This window comes from Thalassophryne amazonica, chromosome 14, assembly GCF_902500255.1.
Source record: "Thalassophryne amazonica chromosome 14, fThaAma1.1, whole genome shotgun sequence".
Lineage (NCBI taxonomy): Eukaryota > Metazoa > Chordata > Actinopteri > Batrachoidiformes > Batrachoididae > Thalassophryne > Thalassophryne amazonica.
Genome location: NC_047116.1, coordinates 1,318,632 through 1,332,107, shown reverse-complemented (window position 1 = coordinate 1,332,107; position 13,476 = coordinate 1,318,632). Strand labels below are relative to the sequence as shown.

General features: G+C 42.5%; 1 protein-coding gene across 1 annotated transcript in view; it reads right to left on the bottom strand.

Annotated features, from left to right (window-relative positions):
* itga4 (integrin alpha 4) overlaps nucleotides 1-13,476 on the bottom strand; it is a 259,368-nt gene that overhangs the window by 7,093 nt on the left and 238,799 nt on the right. The window contains exons 24-25 of the mRNA XM_034186123.1: nucleotides 10,970-11,077; nucleotides 1,447-1,572 (exon numbers count right to left, since the gene is read on the bottom strand). Of these exons, the coding sequence (XP_034042014.1) occupies nucleotides 1,447-1,572; nucleotides 10,970-11,077 (234 nt within the window). The remainder of the gene's footprint in view (nucleotides 1-1,446; nucleotides 1,573-10,969; nucleotides 11,078-13,476) is intronic.

Genomic DNA, 13,476 nt, shown 5'->3' with positions numbered 1-13,476 from the left:
TCACGTATGTACTTTATTGACCCAGTGGTTGGGCGTATATGCTCACGTATGTACTTTATTGACCCAGTGGTTGGGCGTATATGCTCACGTATGTACTTTATTGACCCAGTGGTTGGGCGTATATGCTCACGTATGTACTTTACTGACCCAGTGGTTGGGCGTATATGTTCACGTATGTACTTTATTGACCCAGTGGTTGGGCGTATATGCTCACGTATGTACTTTATTGACCCAGTGGTTGGGCGTATATGCTCACGTATGTACTTTATTGACCCAGTGGTTGGGCGTATATGCTCACGTATGTACTTTACTGACCCAGTGGTTGGGCGTATATGCTCACGTATGTACTTTACTGACCCAGTGGTTGGGCGTATATGCTCACGTATGTACTTTATTGACCCAGTGGTTGGGCGTATATGCTCACGTATGTACTTTACTGACCCAGTGGTTGGGCGTATATGCTCACGTATGTACTTTATTGACCCAGTGGTTGGGCGTATATGCTCACGTATGTACTTTACTGACCCAGTGGTTGGGCGTATATGCTCACGTATGTACTTTACTGACCCAGTGGTTGGGCGTATATGCTCACGTATGTACTTTACTGACCCAGTGGTTGGGCGTATAGCCACTCTCTTAGAAAAAATGGATCCAAACCATCAGGACCAGCATTTGTAGAATCTTGGACCGGAAAATTGAGCAGCTCACTAGACATAGCAGCAGCAGCAGCAGATCTCACATCCTTCCAGAACATCTTGGAGTCTTAATTTTTCAGTGATTTAAGATAAATTAAATTCAGCTTTAGCCTTCTTAATGAAGAAGGTGCCTTTGTTGTGGAGCTGACGAAACGGGAAGATAACTGGAAGACAAACAAGCATAAAACTGGAACCTCCGTTTGGTGCAGGTAAATCCAGAACAGACAAATGAGAGTGACTGAGGCACTTTTGATTGAGATATAATGCAAAATGTACATCAAATGGGCTTTTCAATATTAAATTCAAATGTCCACAAAATCCAAAATCTGGATCAGACTTTGTCCATCGATGAAGCATGCCATCCTACATAACACTCTCAAATATGAAAATTTAGAAAATTTGTTCAATGGTTAAGATAGGGATTTTTCCACATTTTTTCCTAACTTTGACCTTTGACCTTGAAAACTGAATCACTTCTTGCCCATCAGGATATAAATTCTCTAAAAATTTCAGACAGATATATGAGAAATTGTGGGTTACAGGCTGTTCAGAAACAGATGGGGTGAAAAGGTAACAAAAGACAGCAAATCCAACGCTTTATGACATCAGAACACACACAAATGGACCAACTGTCATCAACTGAGAAACCTTTACTTGTGGCAGACACACAGACAGTTGGACAAAAACAAAGGCTGATGAGACCATCAGCCGGCTGAAGGTCTGTGATGTTTTATTTGTGTTTCTTTCATACCAGCCTGCGGGTGGAGCTAGAGGAGAAGAAGAAGAAGAGCCGTTTGATGAAGGAAGCCTGAGGAACATCACAGTCGTCCATGACAGAAACCGTTGTGTCACTGATGGAACAAAGGCCGACGGACGACTGCACACACAAAAGTACTTTATTACTACTGGACACAGTAAAGTACTTTCTTCTGAGTGAACACAAAAGGGAGGGGCCAGGGAGCTGGATGGTGCATCCACCACACCGCAGTGCCACCATGAGTCCTGGATGGCAACCATCCAGACAGACAGCAGCTCTATAATAGTCTCTCCAAAGTGACTACCTGCTGTAGCCAGGATAAAAGTGGACATGTTCCAGGTCAGGTGACCTAGGACATGCCATAGGCATGTCCTTGAGAATCCCCAGCCACGGGGGGTCCTCAACACTGAAGCACCTGAAACGTCTTTGGCTGTAAAAGTGATGATTTGGATCAGAAATAATCCTTATTTATACGACCCCAATTCCAGTGAAGTTGTGACGTTGTGTAAAATGTAAATAAAACAGAATACAATGATTTTCAAATCCTCTTCAACCTATATTCAATTGAATACACCACAAAGACAAGATATTTAATGTTCAAACTGATAAACTTTATTGTTTTTGTGCAAATAGCTGCTCATTTTGAAATGGATGCCTGCAACACGTTTCAAAAAAGTTGGGACAGTGGTAACAAAAGACTGGGAAAGTTGATAAATGCTCAAAGAACACCAGTTTGGAAACAGGTGAAAGTCATGATTGGGTATAAAAGGAGCATCCCCAAAAGGCTCAGCCATTCACAAGCAAAGATGGAGTGAGGATCACCACTTTGTGAACAACTGTGTGAAAAAATAGTCCAACAGTATTTCGCAACGTTCAATTGCAAGGAATTTAGGGATTCCATCATCTACAGTCCATAATATAATCAGAAGATTATGAGAATCTGGAGAACTTTCTACACTTAAGCGACAAGGCCGAAAACCAACATTGAATGCCCTTGACCTTTGATCCCTCAGGTGGCACTGCATTAAAAACCAAGATCATTGTGTAAAGGATCTTACCACGTGGGCTCAGGAACACTTCAGAAAACCATTGTCAGTTAACACAGTTCGTCGCAACATCTACAAGTGCAAGTTAAAACTCTACCATGCAAAGTGAAAGCCAAACATCAACAACATCTAGAAACACCGCTGCCTTCTCTGGACCCGAGCTAATTTAAAATGGACAGACGCAAAGTGGAAAAGTGTGCTGTGGTCTGATGAGTCCACATTTCAAATTGTTTTTGGAAATCATGGACGTCGTGTCCTCTGGACAAAAGAGGAAAAAGACCATCCAGATTGTTACCAGCACAAAGTTCAAAAGCCAGCATCTGTGATGGCACCATCAATGCTGAAAGGTCCATCCAGGTTTTGGAGCAACACATGCTGCCATCCAAGCAACGTCTTTTTCAGGGACGTCCCTGCTTATTTCAGCAAGACAATGCCAAGCCACATTCTGTATGTGTTCCAACAGCGTGGCTTCGTAGTAAAAGAGTGCGGGTACTAGACTGGTCTGCCTGCAGTCCAGACCTGTCACCCGTTGAAAATGTGTGGCGCATTATGAAGAGCAAAATACGACAACGGAGACCCCGGACTGTTGAACAACTGAAGTCGTACATCAAGCAAGAATGGGAAAGAATTCCACCTACAAAGCTTCAACAATTAGTGTCCTCAGTTCCCAAACACTTATTGAGTGTTGTTAGAAGGAAAGGTGATGTAACACAGTGGGAAACATACCACTGTCCCAGCTTTTTAGAAACATGTTGCAGGCATCCATTTCAAAATGAGAAAATATTTGGACAAAAACAATAAACTTTATCACTTTGAACATTAAATATCTTGTCTTTGTGGTGTATTCAATTGAATATAGGTTGAAGAGGATTTGAAAATCATTGGATTCTGTTTTTATTTACATTTTACACAACGTCCCAACTTCATTGGAATTGGGGTTGTAGATTGTCCAATTACTAACTGGCTCTAAAAACGGACAGGACAAGAATATCTTGATTGTTTTGTTTCTAATGTGATGGTGGACAGAGACAACATGATATAAAACATCTCAACCCGAGTTAGAATAAATAATAATTTTGTAGGAGAATGAAGTCTTCAGGGTCCTAGTGTTTCCTCTCTCACTGTCTGGGTGTCAGAGTTGGACTCTAACCTGTGTTCTAAGGTGAGGACTAGATGTCTTTGGTCCCACTTCTGTGTGGAGGATCTTTGTGTCCAATGAACGGTTACTTAGTGAGGGTCAGATGAGGAGGATCACTGACATTGTGAGGGACATGTAGTCCATGTGGTGAGTTTCTGTGGACGTAATACAGGACACAGGAGTCTCAGGGTTCAGGACCCCAGAGACAAGACAAGGACGAGGACACAGACAATTCACCCGTCCAAGGACACGCCCACATTTCAGTGGTGAATTGGGCAACATAAGTTGATTTATTGAGTGACCCATTGATCTGTATATATTACTGGATCGCTCATTGGTCCCACTGATCTGTTTATATTACTGGATCGCTCATTGGTCCCACTGATCTGTTTATATTACTGGATCGCTCATTGGTCCCACTGATCTGTATATATTACTGGATCGCTCATTGGCCACACTGATCTGTATATATTACTGGATCGCTCATTGGTCCCACTGATCTGTTTATATTACTGGATCGCTCATTGGTCCCACTGATCTGTTTATATTACTGGATCGCTCATTGGCCACACTGATCTGTATATATTACTGGATCGCTCATTGGTCCCGCTGATCTGTTTATATTACTGGATCGCTCATTGGCCCCACTGATCTGTATATATTACTGGATCGCTCATTGGTCCCGCTGATCTGTTTATATTACTGGATCGCTCATTGGCCACACTGATCTGTATATATTACTGGATCGCTCATTGGTCCCACTGATCTGTTTATATTACTGGATCGCTCATTGGCCCCACTGATCTGTATATATTACTGGATCGCTCATTGGTCCCGCTGATCTGTTTATATTACTGGATCGCTCATTGGCCACACTGATCTGTATATATTACTGGATCGCTCATTGGTCCCACTGATCTGTATATATTACTGGATCGCTCATTGGCCCCACTGATCTGTATATATTACTGGATCGCTTATTGGTCCCAGTGATCTGTATATATTACTGGATCGCTCATTGGCCCCACTGATCTGTCTATATTACTGGATCGCTCATTGGCCACACTGATCTGTATATATTACTGGATCGCTCATTGGCCCCACTGATCTGTCTATATTACTGGATCGCTCATTGGTCCCGCTGATCTGTTTATATTACTGGATCGCTCATTGGTCCCGCTGATCTGTTTATATTACTGGATCGCTCATTGGCCCCACTGATCTGTATATATTACTGGATCGCTCATTGGTCCCGCTGATCTGTTTATATTACTGGATCGCTCATTGGCCCCACTGATCTGTATATATTACTGGATCGCTTATTGGTCCCAGTGATCTGTATATATTACTGGATCGCTCATTGGCCCCACTGATCTGTCTATATTACTGGATCGCTCATTGGCCACACTGATCTGTATATATTACTGGATCGCTCATTGGCCCCACTGATCTGTCTATATTACTGGATCGCTCATTGGCCACACTGATCTGTCTATATTACTGGATCGCTCATTGGCCACACTGATCTGTTTATATTACTGGATCGCTCATTGGCCCCACTGATCTGTTTATATTACTGGATCGCTCATTGATCCCGCTGATCTGTATATATTACTGGATCGCTCATTGGCCACACTGATCTGTATATATTACTGGATCGCTCATTGGCCCCACTGATCTGTATATATTACTGGATCGCTCATTGGCCCCACTGATCTGTATATATTACTGGATCGCTCATTGGCCACACTGATCTGTATATATTACTGGATCGCTCATTGGCCACACTGATCTGTATATATTACTGGATCGCTCATTGGCCACACTGATCTGTATATATTACTGGATCGCTCATTGGTCCCACTGATCTGTATATATTACTGGATCGCTCATTGGCCCCACTGATCTGTATATATTACTGGATCGCTCATTGGCCCCACTGATCTGTATATATTACTGGATCGCTCATTGGTCCCCACTGATCTGTATATATTACTGGATCGCTCATTGGCCCCACTGATCTGTATATATTACTGGATCGCTCATTGGTCCCACTGATCTGTATATATTACTGGATCGCTCATTGGCCCCACTGATCTGTATATATTACTGGATCGCTCATTGGCCCCACTGATCTGTATATATTACTGGATCGCTCATTGGCCCCACTGATCTGTATATATTACTGGATCGCTCATTGGCCCCACTGATCTGTATATATTACTGGATCGCTCATTGGCCCCACTGATCTGTATATATTACTGGATCGCTCATTGGCCCCACTGATCTGTATATATTACTGGATCGCTCATTGGCCCCACTGATCTGTATATATTACTGGATCGCTCATTGGCCCCACTGATCTGTATATATTACTGGATCGCTCATTGGCCCCACTGATCTGTATATATTACTGGATCGCTCATTGGCCCCACTGATCTGTATATATTACTGGATCGCTCATTGGTCCCACTGATCTGTATATGTTACTGGATCGCTCATTGGCCCCACTGATCTGTATATATTACTGGATCGCTCATTGGCCCCACTGATCTGTATATATTACTGGATCGCTCATTGGCCCCACTGATCTGTATATATTACTGGATCGCTCATTGGCCCCACTGATCTGTATATATTACTGGATCGCTCATTGGTCCCACTGATCTGTATATATTACTGGATCGCTCATTGGCCCCACTGATCTGTATATATTACTGGATCGCTCATTGGCCCCACTGATCTGTATATATTACTGGATCGCTCATTGGCCCCACTGATCTGTATATATTACTGGATCGCTCATTGGCCCCACTGATCTGTATATATTACTGGATCGCTCATTGGCCCCACTGATCTGTATATATTACTGGATCGCTCATTGGCCCCACTGATCTGTATATATTACTGGATCGCTCATTGGCCCCACTGATCTGTATATATTACTGGATCGCTCATTGGCCCCACTGATCTGTATATATTACTGGATCGCTCATTGGCCCCACTGATCTGTATATATTACTGGATCGCTCATTGGCCCCACTGATCTGTATATATTACTGGATCGCTCATTGGCCCCACTGATCTGTATATATTACTGGATCGCTCATTGGTCCCACTGATCTGTATATATTACTGGATCGCTCATTGGTCCACTGATCTGTATATATTACTGGATCTCTCATTGGTCCCACTGATCTGTATATATTACTGGATCGCTCATTGGCCCCACTGATCTGTATATATTACTGGATCGCTCATTGGCCCCACTGATCTGTATATATTACTGGATCGCTCATTGGCCCCACTGATCTGTATATATTACTGGATCGCTCATTGGCCCCACTGATCTGTATATATTACTGGATCGCTCATTGGCCCCACTGATCTGTATATATTACTGGATCGCTCATTGGCCCCACTGATCTGTATATATTACTGGATCGCTCATGGGCCCCACTGATCTGTATATATTACTGGATCGCTCATTGGCCCCACTGATCTGTATATATTACTGGATCGCTCATTGGCCCCACTGATCTGTATATATTACTGGATCGCTCATTGGCCCCACTGATCTGTATATATTACTGGATCGCTCATGGGCCCCACTGATCTGTATATATTACTGGATCGCTCATTGGCCCCACTGATCTGTATATATTACTGGATCGCTCATTGGCCCCACTGATCTGTATATATTACTGGATCGCTCATGGGCCCCACTGATCTGTATATATTACTGGATCGCTCATTGGCCCCACTGATCTGTATATATTACTGGATCGCTCATTGGCCCCACTGATCTGTATATATTACTGGATCGCTCATTGGCCCCACTGATCTGTATATATTACTGGATCGCTCATTGGCCCCACTGATCTGTATATATTACTGGATCGCTCATTGGCCCCACTGATCTGTATATATTACTGGATCGCTCATTGGCCCCACTGATCTGTATATATTACTGGATCGCTCATTGGCCCCACTGATCTGTATATATTACTGGATCGCTCATGGGCCCCACTGATCTGTATATATTACTGGATCGCTCATTGGCCCCACTGATCTGTATATATTACTGGATCGCTCATTGGCCCCACTGATCTGTATATATTACTGGATCGCTCATTGGCCCCAGTGATCTGTATATATTACTGGATCGCTCATTGGCCCCACTGATCTGTATATATTACTGGATCGCTCATGGGCCCCACTGATCTGTATATATTACTGGATCGCTCATTGGCCCCACTGATCTGTATATATTACTGGATCGCTCATTGGCCCCACTGATCTGTATATATTACTGGATCGCTCATTGGCCCCACTGATCTGTATATATTACTGGATCGCTCATGGGCCCCACTGATCTGTATATATTACTGGATCGCTCATGGGCCCCACTGATCTGTATATATTACTCCCAACTCATGTAGACTGCACATGGCTTATTACAACGTCAACAATTTCAAGTAATAACTGAGCTGATTCTCTCATTTACTTATTTTTGTTCTTTGGATAATGTAAGAATGATCCCTCCTCATCTATGCCTGACATGATTCACTGTTTGATTTATTTTCTTTATTTCTTTTATTACTTTGACACTTTCTTCCCTTCTGTTCTCACTTACTCATATCATTCTTTAATCAAAGTTTATACATGTTTTGTGGAATCATCAGCAAGCTTTTGTGTGTCTGTATGTGTGTATATATATATATATATGTGTGTGTGTGCGCGTGTAACTAGCTACAGGAGAGTTAGTTTTCTCTGCCTTGACATTTATTCCACACAGCTCTGTGAGCTTCAGACTAATATTAGTAATAAAGCTCGTAGCAACAACACCTAAAGCTCCAAAACTATACATAAGTAGACCCAATAAATGTCTTAAAATAGTTTGTCCAACTCAAAACTCAACATGTGGCTCCACATGTTGAGTTAATAAGCCACTTATTATTATCTTTACCTATATGTTGAAATAAGGGATAGAATTGATGATGATTATTATCAAATTATTGATCATTATTATCACTTTACCGGGGCGTTGCTAGGCCGGTATCATAGATTTATGTTGACAGTATCTGGCTATACCCACCCGCTGTGCGTAAACAAATGACGTCATAGCGCGCAGCCCGAGAACTGTCCGCAGAGGAAAAGATGAAAAGGCGAGAAGTGTGTTTTGGTCCCAATATGGATATTCTGGATGATTTTCTCATGGATAGTACGACAATGAACAGCAGCTAAAGTAGCCACCTTGATGAGAACGCACTGGTGAATTTGAACAGCAGCGCACACGCCAGGCGACAAGTTAGCCGACTTTTTATGTATGTGTTAATCAATCAATCAATCAATTTTATTTATATAGCGCCAAATCACAACAAACAGCTGCCCCAAGGCGTTTTATATTGTAAGACAAAAGCCATATAATAATTACATAAAAACCCCAACGGTCAAAACGACCCCCTGTGAGCGAGCACTTGGCAACAGTGGGAAGGAAAAACTCCCTTTTAACAGGAAGAAACCTCCAGCAGAACCAGGCTCAGGGAGGGGCAGTCTTCTGCTGGGACTGGTTGGGGCTGAGGGAGAGAACCAGGAAAAAGACATGCTGTGGAGGGGAGCAGAGATCGATCACTAATGATTAAATGCAGAGTGGTGCATACAGAGCAAAAAGAGAAAGAAACAGTGCATCATGGGAACCCCCCAGCAGTCTAAGTCTATAGCAGCATAACTAAGGGATGGTTCAGGGTCACCTGATCCAGCCCTAACTATAAGCTTTAGCAAAAAGGAAAGTTTTAAGCCTAATCTTAAAAGTAGAGAGGGTGTCTGTCTCCCTGATCTGAATTGGGAGCTGGTTCCACAGGAGAGGAGCCTGAAAGCTGAAGGCTCTGCCTCCCATTCTACTCTTACAAACCCTAGGAACTACAAGTAAGCCTGCAGTCTGAGAGCGAAGCGCTCTATTGGGGTGATATGGTACTATGAGGTCCCTAAGATAAGATGGGACCTGATTATTCAAAACCTTATAAGTAAGAAGAAGAATTTTAAATTCTATTCTAGAATTAACAGGAAGCCAATGAAGAGAGGCCAATATGGGTGAGATATGCTCTCTCCTTCTAGTCCCCGTCAGTACTCTAGCTGCAGCATTTCACTCTGAGACAAGACCTTTCTGATTTTAGAGATATTGCGTAAATGCAAAAAAGCAGTCCTACATATTTGTTTAATATGCGCTTTGAATGACATATCCTGATCAAAAATGACTCCAAGATTTCTCACAGTATTACTAGAGATCAGGGAAATGCCATCCAGAGTAAGGATCTGGTTAGACACCATGTTTCTAAGATTTGTGGGGCCAAGTACAATAACTTCAGTTTTATCTGAGTTTAAAAGCAGGAAATTAGAGGTCATCCATGTCTTTATGTCTGTAAGACAATCCTGCAGTTTAGCTAATTGGTGTGTGTCCTCTGGCTTCATGGATAGATAAAGCTGGGTATCATCTGCGTAACAATGAAAATTTAAGCAATGCTTTCTAATAATACTGCCTAAGGGAAGCATGTATAAAGTGAATAAAATTGGTCCTAGCACAGAACCTTGTGGAACTCCATAATTAACCTTAGTCTGTGAAGAAGATTCCCCATTTACATGAACAAATTGTAATCTATTAGATAAATATGATTCAAACCACCGCAGCGCAGTGCCTTTAATACCTATGACATGCTCTAATCTCTGTAATAAAATTTTATGGTCAACAGTATCAAAAGCAGCACTGAGGTCTAACAGAACAAGCACAGAGATGAGTCCACTGTCCGAGGCCATAAGAAGATCATTTGTAACCTTCACTAATGCTGTTTCTGTACTATGATGAATTCTAAAACCTGACTGAAACTCTTCAAACGTGTTACGTGTTGTGTATGTCAGTAAAGATCATTACTTCCCATTTCAATCATACTCACAGGTGAAATGTTCATCCACAGACTTTGAACTGGTGATTTGTGCAGTTTATAGCTGCACATGAAGGTATTTTTGAACAAAATCACAAATAATAAAGTTGCGTGCACCTCATTAAAGATCAATAGAAAAGAGCGTTCAGGAGCGGGACGTGGGAGTGGTAATATGGCTGCCGGTTTGCTTCAGAAATATTGGCCAATGAGTGATGGAGTGTTATATAGAGATCAGTGAGTGACAGCTGTCAGTTTGCTCATCTCACCTCAGCAAAGTTAGGCTCCACCCCCTTACATAAACAGCAGAGTCTGAAATCCAGGACTCATGCAGGGACTCGCCTTCATACTGACTGTACTACTGCTGGTACTACAAAGAGTACACGTAGTGGACGTACCTGCCAGTCATGCAGCCGCAGGAGTCTGTGTGTGTGAGGCCACACCATCTTTGGCAGATAGATTTCAACCACGGTGTCCAAAGAGCGGCTGGGTCCAGAGTTCAAGACCTGCACACACACCGAGTGTGAGACAGGTGAGGACACACTTTAAACTTTATGAACATCTTAGTCACAAAACAATAAAAACTGGACAACAGAAACGAGGAACCAAACAGATTGAAAACTACAAACAGAAAGACCTCTGGTGCAGCTAGCGAGAGAATGGCAGCATAAGCAGTTTGCTCCTGACGGTCTTTGGAGTTCAAGCTCCCACAGCTACTCTTGTTACAAACCATGGGACTTTTGAAGATGGATACGGGAGTTTTAACAAGAAGTATGAAAAGTGCCAATTTGACTGAAGACGAAGCTGATAAAACACGTGGTGACCAAGGCCACTCCTCACAGCTAACGTTAGCACGACAAGGCGAAGCTGTGGCTGAACCTTCACTGCGGATTATATTCAAAGAGTTACAGGATTTCAGAAAAGACAGCAGTGAACAATACTCAGACATTAAACGTGAATTAAGAAGGGTGAATGAACGAATGGACGAAGCAGAAGGGAGGAGAGATGAAACGGAGACTGTGCTACAAGCAGCATCCACGCTAATCAGGAGGCTAACTGAGCGCCAAGCTAACCTCGAGGCGAGGCTGCTGGATCAAGAAGGTCGAGGCAGGAGGGACAACCTCCGCATTTATTCAATAAAAGAAGGGAAGGAAGGATCAGATATGGTGACTTTTCTGGAAAGCATGCTGAAAAAAAGCACTCGACTTTCCCGGAGATGAAGTACTTGGAATTGAAAGAGCGCGTCGCGCCCTGGTGGCTAAACCGAACAACAGCATCAAGCTAAACCCAGATCTATTGTGGTGAAATTTGCCAGCCATCGCATCAAAGAAGAGGTCATACGGAGAGCATGGCAGAAGAAAGAAGTGTTTTGTGACGATGAGCGCTTTTTTGTAGACCACAATTTTCCCACTGAAGTGATAAAGAAACGTAATGAATATGGGGAGGCCAAAAAAGTGCTCAAGGAGAATCGTATCAAATTCCAGATCCCATACCCAGCCAAGATGCGGGTTTTCTTTAAGGATGGGACTCGTCTCTATCAAAATGCGACCGAGGCGACAACAGACCTGGCTTCCCGGGGATTTGCAGTCAGTGTGGTTAAACCTACGGTCACCCCTGATCAACAAGAAATCCAGCTTTTGTCCAACTGGAGACCAGTGAGCGGACGACGCGCGTGGAGCGGAGGTCAGCAGCAGAGCACAGCGGGAGACGACGCACAGCGGCTGGAGGACCCACACGCCCGTCTCATAGAAAAACTCCAGAGTTTCCGAAGAAGCAGCAACACCAAGGACTGACTTTAAGAGCGCCATAGAAGATCGTCATTTGGGTGGAAAACTCTCTCTTACTTTACTACTGTCAAAGAATAAACCGTGGCTATAAAGGTAACGTTATGAACAATAAAAGGTTTTGTATTTTTAAATGCACTTTATTTTGAAAAAAAAAAAAGTCAGGGTACAAGCTAGCTTAAAATGCTTTTTAGTTAAGAATCCAGCTAGTATGCGGACATGTCATAGGGCCCCATTCCTGCAAAGAAGTGGGACTTTCCCCTTTTGGGACCTGCATCACCTGTCACCATGTAGCGCTCCTCTAACACGAGCCTCTGCCTTGGAAGTGCCTGCTGAACTTTGCAGAGTTGTTTTTGAAACTTTTTCTTTATTACTGTACCAGTTAACATGTTCTATGGGAGAGAGCTTTGTAATGCACTTAAATGGTTATGACAATTCTATATTTACTTGGGGGGAAATAACTTTTTGCATCATATTTAAAGTACATGAATATACAGGGCATTAAAATAATCTCTTTTAATGTGAAGGGTATTTCAAGCCCAGCCAAAAGAAGTAAAATATTCACAAAGGTCAAATGGGAAAAAGCCCAAATTGTATTATTACAAGAGACTCACCTCTCAAATTTAGAACATGAGAAGATGAAAAGAATGGGATACACTAGAGCTTATTATTCATCATATAATAATGGACGAAGAAGAGGGGTCATTATATTAATATCCCAAAAAATACCTTTTGAATATGTATCTGAGGAGTCAGACAAGGAAGGGAGATATACAGTGGTAACAGGAAGGATCAATAATGTATTAATTACCCTTTGTTATGTCTATGCTCCACCTGGAAGTAAATTTTCCTTTTATAGAACGGTGTTTGATTTGATGGCTGGAGCATCAGGGATTGTAATTTACGGATCAGATTTTAAGCTTCGCTTGAACCCAAATTTAGACAATCTAATAGAGGAACTGGGCATATTAGACCTTTAGAGAGACTTCTATCCCTCAGGCCGTGATTACACCTTCTATTCAAATCCTCACGATACATATTCAAGATTAGATTATTTTTTTGCTTTTAAAAGGGACCGTAATCGAATGAACAGCTGTAATATTGGCTCTATTGACCTCTCT